A 22,610-nucleotide genomic window follows, 5' to 3' on the forward strand; every position below is an offset into this window, starting at 1 on the left:
CTTACTGGGGTAGAAGGTTCCCTCGGGAACATGCGGCTCTGGCATGGGCAGATGGCCCGAACAGGGTCCTTTACCCAATGACCCTTGGTCTGTTTTGCTCAGTGTCGGGTCCCGCTTTTTAGACTTCTTGTTGGGTATCGGTGAAGGGGATCAGTGCTGGGGATGCGCTATGCACCAAGCCTGAAATGCTGGGGGTTGCATCCAGCCAGGACAGCTCTGACGCTGGGCAGAAAGCAGCCATCCATGGGGGGGGGGGGGGGCTCTCAGACGAATGTCACGTTCCTTGTGTGTCCTGGGATGAAAGTTCTTACAGATGCAACACTTTTCCCCCAGGCTTTTCAGACAGCTGCCATGTGGGTCACGTGACTATTACAGTCAGCACAGGGCTTAAAACTGTTTACAGCTATAAACACAAAGTTCAAAGGTAAAGAACCGCTGGCCACTTGTGAGGCAAGGGAGAGAGGCACTCCGACCAACCACCGCGGGCAGTAAGAAGGAACTGAGAGGACGCCCAGCGGCACCTGATACACAGATGTATGAGCATGGTACTCCAGAGGGCACCGCAGCCGACCCCACTGACGGGTTAAAATCCATGTGCATTTTATATAACAACCTGGTATATGGATTGTGCCAGCTTTTTCTCAGACCCAAAGTCCAGAGTTTGGTCAGGAGACCAGAGGCCTAGCAAATAGTAATTAGCTAAGAGAAAACTGGGGTAAACAGATAATCTTGTTTTTGCTAAAATAGGCTTGGTCAGCAAATTGCCAGGTGTTGGAGCTAAGAACTAAATAATTGTGTCTTATTCAGAGTTGCAAATTGAACAAAGGATCCCTGTTCCTATTGTGTCAGTCTCTTCTGTAGAGAACGTTCTTCCCACAGATCCAACCTTGAGTTTGTGAAAAGTTGGCACATGTCAGTATAAGATATGGCATCCTTCCACCTCCCTTACCAGGGACCAATGCCCTGCCTTAAAACAAAGGGGACAAAAGACGATTACTCACCTTTGTAACTGTTGTTCTTCGAGATGTGTTGCTCATATCCATTCCAATTAGGTGTGTGCGCGCCGCACGCACGTTCGTCGGAAGATTTTTACCCTAGCAACACTCGGTGAGTCGGCTGGGTCACCCCCTGGAGTGGTGCCGCTATAGCACCGAATATATACCCCTGCCGACCCAACGGCCCTTCAGTTCCTTCTTGCCAGCTACTCCGACAGAGGGGAAGGACGGTGGGTTTGGAATGGATATGAGCAACATCTCGAAGAACAACAGTTACAAAGGTGAGTAACCATCTTTTCTTGTTCGAGTGCTTGCTCATATCAATTCCAATTAGGTGATTCCCAAGCCTTACCTAGGCGGTGGGGTCGGAGTGAGATGTTGCAGAATGCAAAACTGCTGAGCCAAAGGCTGCATCATCTCTGGACTGTTGGACCAGTGCTCAATGTGAGGCAAAGGTGTGGACCGAGGACCAGGTAGCTGCGCGACATATCTCCTGGATGGGTACGTAAGCCAGGAAGGCAACACCAGAAGCCTGAGCCCTGGTGGAATGTGCAGTGAGGTGACTCGATGGAACATGGGTCAAGTCATAGCAGGTGCAGATGCATGACGTCACCCAAGAAGAAATCCTCTGGGAGGAGACAGGTAGGCCCTTCATTCGGTCTGCCACTGCGACGAAGAGTTGGGGCGTTTTGCGAAAGGGCTTTGTCCGCTCGATATAAAATGCGAGCGCCCTACGGACGTCTAGGGAGTGCAATTGTTGCTCCCTTTGCGATGAGTGTGGCTTCGGAAAGAAGACCGAGAGAAAGATATCCTGGTTGATATGAAATGCCAACACCACCTTAGGGAGGAAGGCCGGATGTGGTCGCAACTGCACCTTGTCCTTGTGAAACACAGTATACGGTGGGTCCACCGTGAGAGCCCGAAGCTCGGAGACTCGTCTGGCCGATGTAATGGCTACGAGGAAAGCTGTCTTCCAGAACAGGTATAGCAGCGAGCAGGTTGCCAGAGGCTCGAATGGGGCAGTCATAAGTCTGGTTAGAACCAGGTTGAGGTCCCAGGTTTGGGCAGGGCAGTGAACTTGGGGGTATAAGCGCTCCAAGCCCTTGAGGAACCTGAAAACCATAGGGTGCGAGAAAACGAAGCGGCCACTCTCCCCTGGGTGGAAGGTAGAGATGGCTGCCAAGTGCACCCTCAATGATGACACCACCAGGCCCTGCTGTTTGAGAGACCAGAGGTAGTCCAAGATGGAATGGATCGGGCCCTCGGTGGGAGTAACATTGTGCGTTTCGCACCAGCAGGAGAAACACTTCCACTTGGCCAGATATGTTAACCGAGTGGAAGGTTTCCTACTACCCAGGAGTACCTGTTGCACCGAGGCAGAGCAACGTAACTCGGATCGGTTTAGCCACGCAGCAACCATACTGTGAGGTGCAGGGATTGCAAGTCTGGGTGGTGAAGTCTGCTGTGATCCTGCGTTATGAGGTCTGGGTGAAGAGGCAGGGGAATCGGGTTGGCTATCGACAGGTCTAGCAACATGGTGTACTAGTGCTGCCTGGGCCACGCTGGAGCAATCATGATCAGGTGCACTCTGTCTCTGCGGAGTTTTAGCAGGACCCTGTGAACCAGCGGGAACGGTGGAAAAAGCGTACAGCAGATGGCTTGTCCATGGCATCAGAAAAACGTCCGAGATCGAGCCGGGGAGGGTCCTTGGAATGAACAGAACGCCTGGCACTTCCTGTTCTCGCGAGAAGCGAAGAGGTCTATGCGGGAAAAGCCCCACTTCCGGAAAACAGAATGGGTAACGTCCAGACGAATCGACCACTTGTGAGACAGGAAGGATCTGCTGAGGCGATCCGCCAGAGTGTTCCGGACTCCTGGGAGAAAGGACGCTACCAGGTCTACCAATTGGGCTATACAGAAGTCCCAGAGCTGGATGGCTTTCTGGCAAAGAGAGGAGAACCGTGCTCCTCCCTGCTTCTTTATGTAATACATGGCTGTTGTGTTGTCTGTGAACACTGAGACACAACGGCCTTGTAGGTGCTGCTGAAATGCCTGGCACGCAAGGCGTACTGCTCTCAGCTCTCGGACACTGATGTGCAAGGCCAGCTCTTGAGCTGAACAAAGGCCGTGGGTCCGAAGCTGACCGAGGTGAGCACCCCAGCCGAGAGATGACGCGTCCGTTGTCAGGGACACCGAGGGCTGAGGCGGATGGAACGGCATCCCTGCACACACCAGGGAGGGCATCGACCACCAGTCGAGGGAGCCTAGGATGCTTGGGGGGGATCATGACCATCATGTCTATGCTGTCTCTGCTCGGGTGGTATACCGAGGTGAGCCATGATTGGAGTGGACGGAGGCGAAGCCTAGCACGTTTGGTTACAAACGTGCAGGCAGCCACGTGACCCAGGAGACCTAGGCAAGTGCGAACCGAAGTCGTCGGGAAGTTCCGTAGACCTTGTATAATTGTTGCCATTGCCTGAAACCGAGGCTGAGGTAAGCAGGCTCTGGCGAGATTGGAGTCCAGGATGGCCCCAATGAATTCTATTCTCTGTGTGGGAATCAGAGTGGATTTCTCTATATTGATCATCAGACCTAGACGCAGGAATAGGTCCTTGACGATGCCCACATGACGGGTGACTTGGGCCTCGGAGGTCCCTCGAATGAGCCAATCGTCTAGATAGGGAAAAACATGTATCCGACGGCGGCAGAGGGAGGCAGCAACTACAGCCATGCACTTTATGAATACTCTTGGGGCTGTAGAGAGGCCAAACGGAAGGACTGTAAACTGGAAATGTTGACGGTTGGCCACAAACCGGAGGTACCTTCTGTGTGGAGGATAAATGGCGACGTGAAAATACGCGTCCTTCATATCGAGGGTGGCATACCACTTTCCGGGATCCAAGGATGAGATGATGGTCCCCAGGGATACCATGCAGAACTTCAGCTTTACCATGAACTTGTTGAGTTCCCGCAGGTCTAGGATAGGTCTGAGACCTCCCTTCGCCTTGGGGATTAGGAAATAGTGGGAGTAGAACCCCTTGCCCCTTTCGTCCTTTGGTACCTCCTCTATAGCTCCGATGGCGAGGAGCATCCGCACCTCTTGCAAGAGGAATTGCTCGTAAGAGGGGTCCCTGAAGAGGGATGAGGATGGAGGGTGGGAGGTGGGGGGGCGAGATAAACTGCAGGCGGTACCCAAGTTCCACCGTGCGTAGGACCCAACGATCTGAGGTTAGATGGGACCACGCAGGGAGGAAAAAGGAGAGGCGGTTGTAAAAGGGAGGGAACGGATCCTGTGTAATAACTGGTACGCCGTCCTCGGGCGTGCCTTCAAAAGTTTGGCTTTGGCCCCGCTGGTGGTTTAGAGGGACCCTGATTTTGGCCCCCTTGGGGCCCTGACTGACGCCTACAACTGCCTCAGCCACGCCTTCTGCCAAAGTCCTGTCTTTGTCTAGGTGCAGGGTAAGGGCGGTAGGGTTGGGGACGGAAAGGCCGGCGCTGAGTCACCGGCATGTGCATGCCAAGAGAGCGCATAGTGACCCTGGTGTCCTTTAGGCTTTGTAGCCTAGGGTCAGCTTTTTCAGAGAACGGGCCTTTGCCATCGAAGGGCAAGCTCTGTATAGTATGCTGCAGCTCCGGGGGAAGGCCCGACACCTGGAGCCATGAAATGCACCTCATGGCAACACCCGAGACCAGAGTCCTGGCAGCGGAGTCAGCTGCATCCAACGAGGCCTGGAGGGAAGTTCTCGCCACCTTCTTCCCTTCTTCCAGGAGGGCAGCAAACTCTTGACGGGAGTCCCGAAGAACCAACTCCGTAAATTTGCCCACCGCCACCCAGGTGTTGTAATTGTAGCGGCAAAGCAGGGCTTGCTGGTTTGCTATGCGGAGTTGCAGAGCCCCTGCCGAGTACACTTTACGGCCCAGTAAGTCCATTCGCCTAGCCTCCTTCGATTTAGGGACTGGTGTCTGCTGGCCATGGCGTTCCCTCTCATTGATGGACTGGACGACAAGGGAGCAAGGGGGAGGATGTACATATAGGTACTCGTACCCCATGAAGGGTACCATGTACTTGGGTTCGACTCCCCTGGCCGCGGGCGGGATAGAGGCTGGAGACTGCCAGATGGTATCCGCATTGGCTTGGATCGTCCAAATAAACGGTAGGGCCACTCTAGTGGGGGCGTCAGCCAACAGAAGGTCTATGACCGGATCCTCTATCTCCAAGACTTCCTCCACTTGGAGGTTCATATTGAGTGCCACCCATCTCAGGTGGTCTTGATGGGCCCTCAAGTCGATTGGAGGAGGGCCCAAGGAGGATGTTCCTGCCACCGCCTCATCTGGGGGGGAGGAGGAGGAAGAAGAAAGGCCGGGGACAAGCGGGTCCTGCATGGGCTCGTGCTCCTGGACGACCTCCTGTTCCAGTGGAATTGTGGAGTCCCGTGTCTGAACCGGGGCTTCCTCCGTACCGGTCAGAGGGGGACGGCTAACTGTCACCTCTGGCACCCGGTCAATGGAACAGAGCGGGATGGGATCACAGGTACGCCTTGGGCCTGGTGGTAGGCCCAAGGTGTCCAGAATGACCACTGATGGGGGCCAGGGTCCTGGGCCTGGGGCTCCTGGAAGACACTGGTGGGCACATCCGAATCACGGTCCTGCGCGTATGAACTGCCCGCGTGGGACAACACTGATGCATGTCTGGATGGCTATGGAGGAGTACCGGCGAAGGCCAGTGCTGAGAGACCTTGGCAGAACCGGCGCGATCCGGTGCCGAGGGAGCGCTTCTTGAAGACTGTCCAGCGTTCGGTGCCGAGGGCGGAGGAGTAAGAGTTGCCTCCATCAGGAGCTGGTTGAGACGAAAGTCCCGCTCCTTTTTTGTTCTCGGCTTAAAGGCCTTACAAATGCAGCACTTATCTGTTAGGTGAGATTCCCCGAGGCACTTAAGACAGGAGTCGTGGGGATCTCATGTTGGCATCGGCTTGTGGCAGGCCGAGCACGGTTTGAAACCTGGTGAACCGACCATAGGCCCCAGCACCAGTTGCGGGGAAGGGGATAATCCCCGAACCCCTCTGAACTATGTACACTAACTATACTATAAAACGAATAAAGTTAACTACAACTATATAAATCTGAATTATATATACAAGATTAACGAGAGAACTACGAGTAGCTAGGGAAGTGGAGGTCAGCTAAGCCGCACTCCACTGTTCCAACGACCGACACAGGCGGTAAGAAGGAACTGAAGGGCCGTTGGGTCGGCAGAGGTATATATTCGGCGCTATAGCAGCGCCACTCCAGGGGGCAACCCAGCCGAGCCACCGAGTGTTGCTAGGATAGAAATCTTCCAACGAGCGTGCACGCGGCGCGCACACACCTAATTGGAATCGATATGAGCAAGCACTTAAAGAAGAATCTTTATTGCCATATACTTTCATTGTTTCTTTGCTTTAACCCCTAGGAATGTACCTGTTGGACAATCAAAGGAATTCAACATATATATTTTATACTAATAACATTTTATCAAAGTATTAATTAAATGTTAACTTGCTAACTTGAGACCATGGGCGGAGACATTATGTAACCTTTTAATCATTGGCTAATGTGCTATCTTGTCTTGCTGCAAAACCTATCCCAGGGTGTGGAACTGCCTACCCTGTAACTTTCCTCTGCCCATGGAAAAATCTATATATTCTATTGTAATCAATTGATTGACAGTGTATCTGAGCCTAATAAGCCAGGTGACACTCCGCCAGCGCTGTGTGTAATAAACTCCTATGCTTGACCTCTACACAGTGTGGATTTATGTCCTTCACCCTCAAATATCACTAAGGTAAAGTCTCTGATAACTGTGCATGTGGGCAGGCACACACCTAGAATGTAATCGACATGAGCAAGCACTCAAAGAAGAATCTTAATTAAAGAAGTATTTGGCAGCCTAAATATAGGGCAACTTAGCAGCTCCCCTACCGTTTCTTTATTCAGGGCCACATTTTTAAGAGCCATTAGTTCGTGCATGTCTGAATTGCACACCTGGCACTCCCAGTTCTAGAGCACAAGTAGTCTTAATTTAAGAACATACATCAATATCTGTAGATATAAAATTGAACCTTTATCCACCTCACATTAGTATTTAAGTCATATTTCTTGTAAGACTCTAGCATGATTTCCATGATCAATATGACAACTATTTTTATATTTTGTTTTAAGCATGTGCTACAGACAACACAGGCAGCTAATATAGTGCACATCCCAATACGCACAGGGCCTCAGATTAAAGCACAACTGTGTTCTAATAAAAAAAAAAAAAAATGTTTAAATAGTTTCTTCTCATTCAGAATTCATTCTCTTCTTTATGAAGTAATAATGCCATTTGTGCAATATCAATTTTCTATAACAGCAACCCAAAATGCAAAATGAGAGACTAACTCAAAATAATGTGTCACCTGATTTTACTGAAGCCATATCCCATTATTCAGTTTGGCACAATGAAACAAGAGCTAAAGAGCTGATATTTACCACAATTTTAACTTACCGTATAAAATAATCATTTCGTATGAGCAAAAGATGCTGGAGAATAGAAAGAAAATATCCTTCAGCATTAGTGTCCTTGACTGTGTTCCACACCATATTGTAAACATCATTTGCTTCAGTAAACAAGTTAAGGAGAAGAAAACAGGTACTCTTATTTGCAGTCTAGGATATATATATTTTTTTTAATTTTAAACAAACTACTAAAATGCAGTATACTGTTGAAACACTCAGTTAAGAAAAACATTTTAGTTAAGTTTTGTGTTACAAAATCTTATATTGCTAACACAAAAACTGAATTGAATTTTCTGATACTAAACCATTATTGTTTCTGCATACTCCCAAAAGGATATTCTAGTTCAGATCTAATATCTTCCAAACGATGGGAGAACTCAATCATGTCTTCTTCCTTGTGCTCTTTGAAGACTTTCAGCTGGATATCTAGAGCATCATTCTTTATACATGTCAATTGCTGCAAAGAAAAAGGTAGTAGAAAGGTACACAAAACTAAAAATTGCACATGTAAATAAGCCCTTCAAGTCTGAGTAATTTTCCCAGGTTTATGTTATTTTAATATCTAACATTACAAGAACTCATATTAGATATTCAATAAAAATGTATCTGCACAACATGCTGTTCTATATTTTCTATCATTAAAATCGTAAAATTAGTGTTGATTTAATACATCTAGATAATATATAGTTTTTTCATTCCTCTTTCAAAACTGTTTTTATATTTAACTTAGTACAATATTCAAGAATGAATTTCATACAACTCCCCCAACTCAGGTAGTCTAATTTAAATATTAATGCAAAGAGACTACCAAGCCACTTACTGGCAATATCTCCTTCAATCCAGAGCGCATAAATTCATTTCTGATGTGGAGCCTGAAGTCCAGATCATCAGGAGATGTTACAAGAGCATTGATGAGCTGCATACAAGCTACCTGTGACAGGAGAAGAAAAGAGACTACAGTATTTCTTAGTTTTCAATATATTTTAATGTTAAAAGGGCATTACTGAAATCTGAATACCTACTTTTTTAGTATGTTCCAAATTTTACAGTTTTAAATGTAATCTGTCATCTGTAAATCATTATTAATAAAGATACTTTAATTTACCAAAATCTACTGAAGCCATAGGTGCCAAATAAGAAAGTGAGATGACATATTTGTCATGTAACCATAAAATAATTAATTTCAGTTCTGTTTATCTCTCCTGAATGCTGCAATTTTATACAAGAACCTAGATCATTTCACCCATAGTAACAGAGTATCTTAAGAGATAGTTTATAGTAAAGTTATACTCAATATTTCAAGTGTTTGATGAATTAATGCATTAGGGAGTTTATGCAAAAAAGGCTTTAACAACTTAATGTAAATAACTGAAATCTGTACATGTGAATATATATTTAAAATGTATGACGATGAAAATTGGCAACTTAAATTTCACATGCAGAAAAAATAAGTTTAAGATACAAGTACATAGCCAATATTCATAATTTCAGATTCAAAGATGTGTATATAAACAAGATTATCATACTTACCAAATCATAACTTTTCCAGTCACACCTTACATGACATATTTTATATAAGATTTGTTGCAACTGGCAACAGTGGTAGCAACAATGATACAAATGGTCATCTTTCTTATATACAGCATCACATCCCACTCTACTGATCATCTCTCATTTGCTATGAGAAGTTAACTCTGCCTTTAATCAGCCCACGATGCCAACCTCCACCTGCTTGTCTGAAAATTTAACAAGCACTTGTGCGCTTTCCCCCATGCTGCCCCTTTCATGATTAGGAAGAGCTCCTCAGAAGTATCACGTACAAAGCCACTTCATTATCCACCTTCCAACTCCTCCTCAAAACTCTCCTTTGCTGTGAGGCAAAAAGCTTGACAACAGTTAGGCTAAGGTGTGCTAAGATCACTGTTTATCATGTTGACCAATATTGCTTGATTGTTTCCTTATACACCCTTTCTCTATCTGTAGCTATATGTTGTCTCTTGCCTTTTACAGGAAGGAGCTTTCCACCACAATATATCTGGACCAGCATTGTGGTATGATATCATGGAAGTTTGAAATTTTGCAAACAACATTTTCATGATAAGGGGTTAGTCTCTCTGAAAGCAAAATAAATAACTACATTAGAAGAATCTGGGTAGTTTATGTATTTACGGAAGTGTGTTAATGCTAGTGCAACTAACGCTGCTTTGCTAAAAACTAACCCACCGATGCTAAAAACCATGACACTCAAGGACTAAGAAGAATAAATCCTCTTATTCTGGACCTGGTATTCGAGGATGACAAAGAAAGAGCTAAGCTTTCCTAGTATATGTGGTGTTACACTAACTTGTCTCATACACTGAAATATGGAGAAATTAATTGCCTATATTCTGCATATGGATTTTTATCAAGCAAATGTTTCCTCTAATTAAAGTGTATTTCCTCCTCCAGTTCTACCATATTCTTTGACAGACAGCATTATTTCTCTACCTGCATTCACTACCATATCAACAATCCCTACTTGTTAACTTGCTACCCTGCACCGCCTTCCCAAAACCCGACTTACTCATGCTCTTTTGCATGCAAGATCTTGCCAACATTTTAAAAGGAAAGGTATGCCAGACCTACCTTCACTCTCAGCCCTATAACTCTCACTGCTGCCCTCTATTCCTTTCAACACTATCTTCTCCATCCAGTCACCAAAGCTAAGAATTCTCACTTGCTCTTTAGCCTGTAACACTCCCTCAATCCCCATTCCCACATGACTACTAGTGTCCTCCACTTCAATTTTATTTTTCCCCACCCCTCTCGTTCTCATCTCACATGCTGTTCTCAAAACTGAAGTATATTCTGGCATCTCCCTTTTCACTACATACTTGGTCGTCACCAAAATCTTTTAAAAAACCTCATTCTAGCTCTACCTCAAGAGTTCACTCCTCCCAAATATATTATTCTGCTTTTTAATTTTACAATGCCCTGAAGTTTGGAATGTCCCTGAACTGATCTATAAAGCTACTGAACACTGCTCTTTCAAATCACTTCTCATGCAACACCTACAAGAAATCAGCCAACATTTAATGACTAGGACTAGGGGTAACGGAGGAAAGAAGCTGAGTGGCAGTTTGGAAGTGTCAATATTAATCTGTGTAACTACCAACTTTATTAACAACAAAGTTAAAAGGTTTACATTTTGGTTCTGATGAAGTTTGAACTTTCTGCATATGACCTGCTCAAGTAGAGCCAAGTTATTTGCTAAGGAAGTCTTAAAAATTGACACCAGGCTATACAAGTTTTGTACATCTTTTACCCACTCAATCCTTCTATGCTTCTGCAATGAAAGGGGGGAAGAGGGGAGAGAAATCACATTAAGACTGTAATGTTGTGATTTACCAATTATTAAAAGATTCTCCTACAACTGAGAAAGTTATTTCAGTGATAAACTGATTCATTTGCAAGTGCTCATAGTTCATGTCATATCAATGCATTCTTTAACGTTTGACAAAAAATTGGGTCATTAAAGCACTTTTTTAAAGTAATAATAGCGTCATTGTTTGCTTCTGTGCTTGTTTACCAGCAATATCTTCAACAAAATGAATATGTTTAATACTATGAGACGGATAAAACCCTAAAAGTATTTTTCATTAAACTTAATTTTTAAAAATAATATGAAAAGGAAAACTTCTGCTTTTCTGAAGGTATCTTGCAGCATTCTCACTCCTGTGAGCTGGCAGAACCGCCCATACTTAAGATTTTATGGTCACTAAGGTGACAACAGCAACAAATAGGAACATGAGCCTCCTCCCACTGGTGACCACATGCCCACATGCATCCAAAAAAAGTCTTTGGAACCTTCCAGTCAGTTCCTGATTTGAAGGGACATTGATTTTTCTTTCTATGTGTAGATTTGCATCTTATGACTGCACCATGAGGATGGCTGGAGAAATTTGAAGGGTCTTTCCTACCACAATGAGAAGACCCAAACTGCTGGAGCTGGGATGTCTTGGCCTGGCCTAGATGAAACACTATCTGAGCAAGTTTCATGGCTCATAGGACCAGATCAATCAAGGGTGAAATAGTGCACAGAATCCTGGAAGTTTCATTTGGCCAAATGGATATCTGACAGCTAAGAGAACTGTCTAGTTAATCCTGTTCAGGGATAAGGGGCCGACAGGTCCTAGAAAATATGACAGAAAGCTTCAGTGGATCAAGGAACATTGCTGAACTCTGCAATGCACAGTATTGCATCTGTCTATGATGGTTAAGATTCTGCAGCATCCAAGCCCTCTCTGTAGAAAAGAGGGACTGGTGTGAAAACTCTACCTTTTTTAATCAATCAATCTTAGTGAAGTAAGATCAGCTTGCCAAATTTGCTCCAACACATCTTATTACACAGCCTATTTTGGTTTCATCACAATTTTAGACAACTCATTTTTGTAGCAGGGTGAATAATGAAAGTTAGCTATTCCACCTGTTAAGGTGCAGAAGATTGCCTATATGGGCCAAGATTTATTATCCAAACCTAATAAGGAATACATGCTTTATATAAAAATATATGGCCTCGCTTTTAAACTAATGTTGTACACTGGCCACAAAGTCATCCACATCCTCCTTTCATTTCCATTCATCTGATAGACGACAAACTTACACTGTCGATTCATAGCCAGCTAGCATTAAAATATACTTCATGCAAAAATATTATCTGCAACACACAAGGAGACAACTGCCATAACATTTTTAACCTTACTTTTTTTTTAACCTAAATGCAGATGCAGCTGTTTCTTAGTAATTTTAAAATATTTTGCAGTCTAAACTCAGAGTAGACTCCCATGAAGACAATTTTCTAATTTTAAGTGCCTTATAGCCTGAAAGGTTAATTTCCACTGACTGAGAGTGTCTTTTGCTAGGAAATCTGCCACCTATTAAGCCAGAGGTCGGCAACCTTTGGCACACAGCTCACCAGGATAAACACCCTGGCAGGCCGGGTCAGTTTGTTTACCTGCCGCATCGGCAGGTTCGGCCGATCGCGGCTCCCACTGGCCGTGGTTCACCGTCCCAGGCCAATGGGGTGGCGGGAATCAGCGCGGGTGAGGGATGTGCTGGCCGTGGCTTCCCGCCACCCCCACTGACCTGGGACGGCAAACTGCAGCCAGTGGGAGTCACGATCGGCCGAACCTGACGACGCGGCAGGTAAACAAACTGACCCAGCCCACCAGGGTGCTTACCCTGGCAAGCTGCGTGCCAGAGGTTGCCAACCCCTGTATTAAGCTATTTACCTTGTCAAAAATAGCAGTGATGAGAGAGTCAGCACAATGGTGACAACTTGGAAAAGATGGACTTGGACCATATCCTTACTTGGTATATTGCATAGTTTTAGACTAAACTCCCTGCTGTTAGCTTAGTATTTAGACATTATATGAGATTAACAAGGAACACAGGTGAGAAACTGATAATTTACTGTACATTAAGACCAAAACATTTTCTCCCTTCAAAGGTGATTTGCAAAGGAAAATCCAAGGACTCATGCCTTTTTTTTTTTTATCATGTATAAAGGTATACAAAAAAAAATTTCTTTCAAGTTTGAGAGGCAGGGTCCTGTTTATTTTAATATCAGAAATTCAGGTCCATTATAGCCTAGAACAGGGAGCGGGAGCAGCGAGTGGCCGAACCTGCCAAAGGTTGCCGATCCCTGGCCTAGAAGAATCTATATTAACTGAAAACCAGTGAAATTGTATCACAAAAGGTAAGACTAATTACTATTTGAGAAAATAGGTTTTTGTTGAAGTTTAACACCACATCCCTTCTATGAAGGAAGGGGTCCTGTAAAACTGCCATATGTCCATGTGGGAAAAGGAGAAGGAACACCATGGAAGGGAAAAATTAAAATTTTATTATTTTAGCTAGAGGGAAGAATTTTGCACAATGAATGCATCTATCTGTAATTACACTAATTTAAAAAAAAATTCACTAGCACAATTCTGATATATGGGATATGCTTTTCTGATAGAGCCCAGGATGTGTGGCCAAACCTAATCCTCCAGCTATGATAGCATATTGGCTTAAGCAATATGAAAGTGTTCCATTTCAAAAAACATTAAATTGTGTAATGACTCACAGCTCAGGAGCAGGGTGCCAGATATTATTTTAATGAGTGTTGCAGTTTTTATATTCTTTTATTCAATTCACTGACGCTCTTTAGAGTAATTCGGGACTTAAAGGTCCTTTTTGAAGTTCTCCCCAATACTTCACTTTTTGGAGTGTTCCCTAGAACAATCTCAGAAGGACCTATCTTGAAACTTTCCAAAAGGATGCAGACTACAGAGAAGTCCAAGATGAAGCAGTATATGAAAGAAAATTAAAATTTGATTTGACTTATATCTTATTTTTCTCCAGCAGCTGACAGAACAATGTGTTCGTTCTGGAGAACTTGCTTCAATTTTCTCCAATGCAGTCTTCTTGTCTCTTTCACCATCCTACACTGTCCCCCCTCCCTCATGCAGTCCTCAGTAACCCTCAACATATCATAGGTGCCTCCATTGCCCATCCATCCCCATCATATTCCTTAAGATGGGGAAATAAGTCTGTTCAAAAGTTTTCCACTAAAATATTGTTTGACTGGAAGGTTTTTGGTTTTTTTAAACAAAAAAGTTTTCACATAAACAATTGTCATTTTAGTCAAAAATTGGTGATTTAAAACTAATTTTTAATTAAATGTTTTCATTGCATTTTTTGAGAAAAAATCATTTACCGACTGCAGACATTTTTCTATGTAGAGCTGAAGTCCCAGCCTAACATACCAATAAACAAATTTTAGATGAGAGCCTCCTTCTCTGCACTTACATGCCACACGTTTACGCCTTTAAATAAGGACCAGGCATAAAGTAGAGAGAGAACAAAGTTTACAGCAAAGTTGCTACATGCTATGTGTAGTAGGAAGGGAGCCTGAGACATAATCTCTTGTATCCAAGGCACAATGTGATGCCTGAGGTCACAACTAAAGTTGTGGTCAAGCTTTGCTGATCTAAAGCAAAGTTAGCAGAAGTCAGCCTGTGAGCAGAAGGCAGGCCTTGCTATAAAACACACCTGCTTGTAAGCTCCCAGAACCTGGAAAGAATGGGGCTGGTATTACAAAAACACATGCATTCCTAAGAAGTACTCAGGGACACTCATGGAAACACATTCCAGAAGGGTGGTACTAGAAAACCCCACTACCAAGTATGGTACAAACAAACCCCAAAGATAACGAGAACACACTGACCTCTCTTAAAGATAAGGTCAGGATGACAGTGTGATGGATAGAGATTGTTTTGATCGAAGCAACATGTAGAGGGCAGAGGGTGTTAACTAACCCTGTCAGAAGATGGTAACTAACCACGTCAAAGGGGCAATACATAACTTGTTTGTATTGGCATATAAAATGGAGTCTCAAATGGATAATCTTTGGCCAGCCTGGGCAGCAGTGGAATGCCCCACCACTGACTGAGTGCGTCCATTGTCATGGGTGTACATGTGCTAATGTAACTGTAGACATTGATCTGGGAAGCTAGGACCGTGCTTCGTCGGAAACAAACCTGACTGAGTGCCTTTACTAGTAAAGGGTCTGTGGTTATTGGGCAGTTCTATCGAGGTCTGCTGTGTCCACTATCTGCACAGAACTGGAACAGCACACTCAAAGAACACACACATGCAGCCAGTGTCTGACAACTGTATGTATTGGAGCTACTGCTGTTGAAAGTTTTTATATCTAAAAGGAGAAAAGGGGGGCCATGGAGGCATCAGGAGACAGGGGTTGTACACTGAGAAGCAGGAAGCCAGAGGTCAGGAGCCCCATGGAGACTAAGCTGCAAAAGGCACAACTTCTGACATAGTTCCACAGTGACTCTGTGGCTCCACCATCCAGTTCAATGTACAAAACATTTTAAATTTTAATATCTGTTCTCTACAGTGAGATTACCATTACACAAGTGATGTCAAAACTGAAGTTGATAGTTTAAATGTCAGCGTGAGAAACTGAATGCACTCATTAGTTTGTTATATGTTGGAAGTCAACATGAGCTAAGAAGTCTGTTACTTCACATGTATTAGGGAGTTTTACCAAAAACTTCCCATTGGTGCTCCCACACATTCAGCTACACGACAGTCTGTATTAATGTAAATCCTAGCATGGAAAGAGTTCTGAAGGTTTCCACCATTTTAACCAATATATTGTCCACCTCATCTGATTCCGATATCAATCAGCACCTTAGACACTGTCTGGTGGAGGCTCAAGCAGAAATTGGCTAGCTAGCTGAGACTCAACCCACACAAGATTGAGGTGATTAATGCAGGAGGGAGAAGCAAGGAGCAAACCACAAAGGTAATATCAGTGTTGTTGGTTAAAGGTGTGCATCCACCATTACTTAGCAGAATTCAAGGATTCAAAATTTAGAGATGATTCTAGATACCAGACTACTGAATAATCATATTAAAGAAATAAATCAGTGAGTTTCTTATCTGCTTCTGGCCAAGAGGTTAAAACTTTTTAAATTCTGAATAAAGACCTTGCCATTGTTATCCATGCCTTTGTTACCTCAAGATAACACTACTATAATGAGCTCACCATGCATCTACACATTAAAACCAAAGAAACTCATGCAGCAGGATTCATGTACTGCACAGGGTATTTTGCTGAGAGCATATGAACCAGTGCACCATCAAAGCTGCTATCTCCCCTATTCTTCTAGCCGAGGTAATTGCCATCAGGAAGTCAGTTTTCATTGATAGGTACGTTAGCAAACAGGTGGTCCTGGGTTTGAAGGAGGACCTAGTCAGCCCTTTCAGAAGGAAGTTTAGATCCCACAAGGAGTAAGAAGTGGAGATTAAAGAAAGGTTAATTATACCCTTAAGGAACCTTTTAGTGGTTGGGTCCAATAGTACCAAGTACCCCTCTATGGTTTAGTGAAATGTTGTGATAGCTACCAGAGGAAACCTGAGAGAACTTAGATAACCCTGATTTAAGGGTCAGAGCATACTCCAGAATATGTGGAAAAGTTGCAGACATTGGAGAGATTTGTTGGGACATGCACCAAACCTGAAACCTTGAACATTTTCTGCAGGTAAGTACCTTGTGTGGAAGACTTTCTACTGTGGAATAGAACCAATCTGTACTTCCCATGAGCATGAATTTTCTAGGTGCTGGAAGCACAGAGGACTCATGCTTTGATGTGGAGAAGCATCCAGTTGGGATGTAGGATATCCTTTATCCTGAAAAAGGAGGTGCAAAATGGTAGGAAGGGACATCGGGGGGAAACTTCACAAGCTGTGTCAGGTAAGGGTACCAGGTCTGTCTCTGCCAAGTAGGAACAATCAGGATTATGTGAGCCCAGTTCTTTATTTTTAGCAGGACCTTCAGCAGTAGAGGAAACGGGAAGGAAAGAAGAAGAGCATCACCCAGAAAGTGTTGTCCAATCTCCACTCTGGAGAAGTAACGTGGACACTTCTTCTGGTAAATGGTGAACAGGTCTGTGAATGGTTTTCCCCATCATGTGAATAAATCAGAGTACTGATGAGTGGATCTCCCACTCATGATCATGCGAGAATTTATGACTGAGTTTGTCTGCTATCGAGTTCTGCATTCACGGGAGGTAAGTGGTGGACAAAGTGACGTGAGATGTACTAGTTCCATAACCTCATTATGCATACGGAGGATGACCTGGCCCCTCTCTGGTGACTGATGTCATACATGCAGTCTATGTTGTCTGTTAGGATCTTCATATGTGATCCTGCTATTAGGAGAAAATGGCATTCCTGACAGCTCTCATCTCAAGGAGATTGTTGTGTAGAGATATGCCACAGGCGACAACTTGCCATGCGTTGTGAGGCCGTTTAAATGCATGCTCCATCCTTTGAATGATGTGTCAGTGGTAAAGAGTGATGATGGTGACCTCCGAAGGCGGCACGCAAGCTGATTTTCAGTGGCACTCACACTACCCGGGTCCTAGCCACCGGTCCGAGGGACTCTGCATTTTAATTTAATTTTAAATGAAGCTGCTTAAACATTTTAAAAACCCTATTTACTTTACATACAACAATAGTTTAGTTATATATTATAGACTTATAAAAAGAGACCTTCTAAAAACGTTAAAATGTATTACCAGCACGTGAAACCTTAAATTAGACTGAATAAATAAAGACGGGGCACACCACTTCTGAAAGGTTGCTGACCCCTGGTCTATTCAGTCTGTAAACCAAACTCAATCATAGTTGGAGGCATCACATGTGGAATCTGCTGTGCAGTATCACAGCCTTGCCTCCCACCATATGCCCCAACAGGTGGAGCCAGAGCCTGGCTGGTACTTGAGGACTGCATTGAGCTGTGTCTATGAGTGAGACCAGGGACACGAACCTGTATTGAGGTAGGAAGGCTTTGGCCTGTAAAGCAGCCGAGTCAGCCCCTATGAATTCCAGGAGTTGCACTGCCGTGACGGTCAACTTCTCATGGTGCCACTGGCTCAATGAGCGTCCACAGAAGTTTGGCAGTGTTTGGTAGACAACCCAATACAGAAGTATGGAGAATGTTGAGGAATCTGTGGGGTTTGTCTTGGGACTACCACAACAGGAATCTCTGAGGTAGAGGTTACTCTCCTCAAAGTCTTGAAATGCTTCAGTCATGTGGAGTCAATGTAGACCACTGTGGCATTACAGCTTCATCTGTAGATAAGAACATGTGAGCAGGAATTGGATGCATTCCTGCTTGTGACCCTCAACGAAGTGTGCATTGGTAATATCAGGCTGCACAATTGGAGAATGCTGTACATCCTTCTCAAGAGGTTGAAGAGAAGGTGAAATGGGTTTGGACTGTAATGCTCACATAGTTGTTCTAGCATGAGGAATGCCACACAGAACCCAACAGGACCTAATGTGTAGATAAGTACGGGGGACTGGCTGTCAAGAGGGAAAGATACCAGGACTCTTATCCCTTCCTAGGCTCCAGTGTCTTTGATAACTAGAATCAGCCCTAAAATCCCTGAGGGGGCCTGCATATCCTGACCCAAAGGATCTTGCTGGTGAAGCTTCCCTAATGTTCCCAGATCCACAGGAGAAGAAAGAACTCTTCCTCCTCAACATGAGGAATATACCATTGGAGTAATCTATGCCTCGACTGACTGACATTTCATGGGTACTGAGAATGTATCAGGTACATACCAATATTAGTATTGGTGGGGATACTTTTAAAGTTGTCAAGAGAGCAGAGTCCAGCACAGAGGATAAAGAGAGGTCCTTAGCTGCCAAGTAAGCTCATGGTATCACTTACATCGAAGTCTGTGACACAACCACTGCCAAAGACAGAACTGAGAATAATGATACCAGAGGAGTCGGTACCAGGTGAGAATCTCGCAATCATTTGTACCTCCTAAAGCCGCAATGTCTCTGGGTACACAAATATGAGAACCTGTGGCACAGCATCCAGTACTTGAACAGAAATGAGAAAAACCCTTCTTAGGTCCCAGGCTACTCTTAGATTCAGACAATTGAAAGGATTAAAGGCTTGAAGTAGGAAATCTGTGTTTCTTCTCTCTTTGAGACTTATACCTAGGATGCGTCATTTTCCAAAACAGTATTTGTGCAATTGAGAGGTAAACTAAGTCTTAATCATTTAAATATACAAACAAAAATAAAACTACATAAACTGCAGTTAAAAAAGGTAACAAGACCCTTGACGTATCAAATCAGTGGGGGAAAAAAAGTAGGAGCAGTGAGGTGGTTTAAAATCCATATTCAGCAACAGAGAGATCATTTTTCTAGAATGTATCTAGTTTTGGTGTCCATAATTCAAAAAGGACATTTAAAAAGTATGAAATTGTCAGGACCCCACGAATCCCAAACCTTGCCCTGTAGGGTTCCCAGTCGACTGATACCTCTCACCCAGCTGCTAGTGGCATTCTGTTACCTTCTTTGTTGGGCCTGTCCTGTAGTAGATGACTTCTGGGACAGAACGTCGCTAGCCGTCACCTACAGCATCAACGTGCTGAAGAGATTTACATCAAGGATCTACAACCTATCCTGAGGGACGATCCCTCACTCTCACAGACCTTGGGAGACAGGCCATTCCTCACCTACAGACAGCCCCCCAACCTGAAGCAAATACTCACCAGCAACTACACACCACACAACAAAAACACTAACCCAGGAAACAAACCCTGGTGCCAACTCTTTCCATGTATCTATTCAAGGAACACCATCATAGCACCTAACCACATCAGCCACATCATCAGGGACTCATTCACCTGCACATCTACCAATGTGATTATGCCATCATGTGCCAGCAATACCCCTCTGCCATGTACATTGACCAAACCAGACAGTCTCTATGCAAAAGAATAAATAGACACAAATCTGACATCAAGAATTATAACATTCAAAAACCAGAAGAATTCTTCAATCTCCCTGAGCACTCAATAACAGACTTAAAAGTGGCAATTCTTCAACAAAGACAGACTTCAAAAACAGACTCCAACAAGAAACTGCAGAACTGGAATTAATTTGCAAACTAGACACCATAAAATTGGGCCTGAATAAACACTGGGAGTGGATGGGTCACTACGAAAACTCATTCCCCCCTGCTGATACTCACACCTTCTTGTCAACTGTTTGAAATGGGCCACCTGATTACACTCAACTCATTAGCACTACAAAAACTATTTTCCTCCCTTCTTGTCAACTGTTGAAAATAGCTTGTTTCCACCATAATTGAATTGGCTCGTTAGCACAGACCCCTCACTTGGCAACTCCCATCTTTTCATGTGCGGTGTATTTACACCTGCCTCTGTATTTTCCACTCGAGGCATCTAATGAAGTGGGTTTTAGCCCACGAAAGGCTACATTTGTTAGTCTCTAAAGTGCCACAAGAACTCTTCGTTGTTTTATCCACAAAGTAGTTTATAGCCAGTCTAGCCAGCACATTGTGAATTAACTATGCAAGTTGATGGCCCATTAAGGAAAACAATGGGCCACAGAAGCAGCTTGTCCCTACCCAGTGAGCCTTCCTGTGAACAACTTAGCCAGAATATGAGCAATGGCGACTCCAATGAGTCATCAAAGCATGCAAGGGCATGTAACTTGCTCATGTGACCCTGGACTCCTTTTTGTGTCTAATTTTGCACAAACCAAGGGCTTGTCTTCACTACAGAGATAAGTTGACTTAAGTTATGCTACTCCTGCTACGTGAATAACATAGCTGGAGTTGACACAACTTAGGTCGACTTACCCTGGTGTCTTCACTGCACTGCGTTGACAGGAGATGCTCTCCGGTCGACTTCCCTTACTCTTATTGGAGAGCTGGAGTACCGGGGTCGACCGGACAGTGCTCTGCCATCAATTTAACAGGCCTTCACTAGACCCACTAAATCGATCCCTGCTGCATCAATTGCAGCAGTGTCGATCTCCCCATAGTGAAGACCAGCCCTAAGACTGGTCTCTAAGGACAGTCTTTAAGGAAAAGGATAAATGGACACAAATCAGACATTAGGAATGGCAATATACAAAAACCTGTAGGAGAACACTTCAACCTCCCTGGCCACACAATAGCAGATCTTAAGGTGGCCATCCTACAGCAAAAAAACTTTAGGACCAGACTTCAAAGAGAAACTGCTGAGCTTCAGTTCATCTGCAAATTTGACACCATCAGCTCAGGACTAAACAAAGACTGTGAATGGCTTGCCAATTACAGAACCAGTTTCTCCTCCCTTGGTTTTCACACTTCAACTGCTAGAACAGGACCTCATCCTCCCTGATTGATCTAACCTCGTTATCTCTAGCTTGCTTCTTGCTTGCTTATATATACCTGCCCCAGGAAATTTCCACCACTTGCATCCGAAGAAGTGGGTATTCACCCACGAAAGCTCATGCTGCAAAACGTCTGTTAGTCTATAAGGTGCCACAGGATTCTTTGCTGCTTTTACAGAACCAGACTAACACGGCTACCCCTCTGATACTTGAGCCCTAAGACTGAGAGCAGTCCCTCCACATGGGAAAAGGTATAAAAGAACCCTGGAAGCATCTCCATTGTACCTCTTTCCTGCCCTGATCTCTGGACTTACACTAAAAGGAACATTCTGACCAATGGACTGACCAACTTCCCATCCTTTGGAAGTTACCAGAGACTTTACAAGCTAGCAGTTTATTCCTTCACTGCTACAAACCTGATCCAAGAACTTCGTAGTGAGCGTATGTGTATGATTTCTTTGACCATTTTAACTCTCTCCCCTTTCTTTTCTCTTATAAACCTTAAGATATTGGATACTAAACGATTGGCAACAGTGTGATTATTGGGTAAGATCTGAGTTGTGACTGGATATGTGGCTGGATCTATTGGGATAGAAAGACTCTTTGTTTGGTTAAATTGGTTTTAAACAACATATCATAAAGTCTAGTGTATGTATGGTGAAATAAGTGCTGTAATGCCTAAGGAGGCTGCTTGTTTGACTTTTTGTTAACCAGTGTGGTGAAATCGAAGATTACCCTTGTTACTGGCTTGGTATATCTGATAGTAAAATAACCACCAGTTCCAGGGTGAGACTGCCCAATTTCTCAGAAGTTTGTTCGGAATTTGGCATCCTCAGCTGTGACGCTCTGAGGCATGGTGACAGTTGTGCAGTGTCAAGATGGTTTATCCCTAAAAATTGCTTCAGCAATAACCTACACTCCTTAAATTACATAGCTTTTATTTCAAAACTTGACCTAACCTGGATAGCTTCCATTCATTCTAATGAAAAATTCAGCACCAAATATACATATTTCATTTTTGTTTTGATGTAAAACTTCTCTTCATAAAAGAAAGAATACTTACTTGCAGCTGAACTGAGTTATCCCGAAGGCCTTCTACAATGGGGGAAAATCTGTCTATGTTCCTTTCTTCTGCTGCTGTTGTTACAGCTTCCAAAATTTTTTCAAGGCTGTAGGAAATTAGAAGACAATTCCATTTATGGGACAGATAAGTAATCTCCCTCACATGCACCCCTTGATTTTTTACGTGTTGGGTATAGGCACACATTTCTTAAAGAGAAGCAGAGCTATACATTTTAAACTGTAATTTTGTGTTATAATGGG

At 44.0% G+C, this 22,610-nt stretch overlaps 1 protein-coding gene across 4 annotated transcripts in view; it reads right to left on the reverse strand.

Moving 5' to 3' along the window:
* DIAPH3 (diaphanous related formin 3) overlaps positions 1 to 22,610 on the reverse strand; it is a 481,747-nt gene that overhangs the window by 356,017 nt on the left and 103,120 nt on the right. For all 4 annotated transcript variants that reach the window (XM_039507674.1, XM_039507681.1, XM_039507691.1 and 1 more), the window contains 4 exons: positions 22,351 to 22,456; positions 8,350 to 8,460; positions 7,868 to 7,986; positions 7,519 to 7,635 (listed from right to left, as the gene is read on the reverse strand). In XM_039507674.1, the coding sequence (XP_039363608.1) occupies positions 7,519 to 7,635; positions 7,868 to 7,986; positions 8,350 to 8,460; positions 22,351 to 22,456 (453 nt within the window). The remainder of the gene's footprint in view (positions 1 to 7,518; positions 7,636 to 7,867; positions 7,987 to 8,349; positions 8,461 to 22,350; positions 22,457 to 22,610) is intronic.

The sequence above is a fragment of the Mauremys reevesii genome, linkage group 1 (assembly GCF_016161935.1).
Source record: "Mauremys reevesii isolate NIE-2019 linkage group 1, ASM1616193v1, whole genome shotgun sequence".
In the NCBI taxonomy this organism is placed as follows: Eukaryota; Metazoa; Chordata; order Testudines; family Geoemydidae; genus Mauremys; species Mauremys reevesii.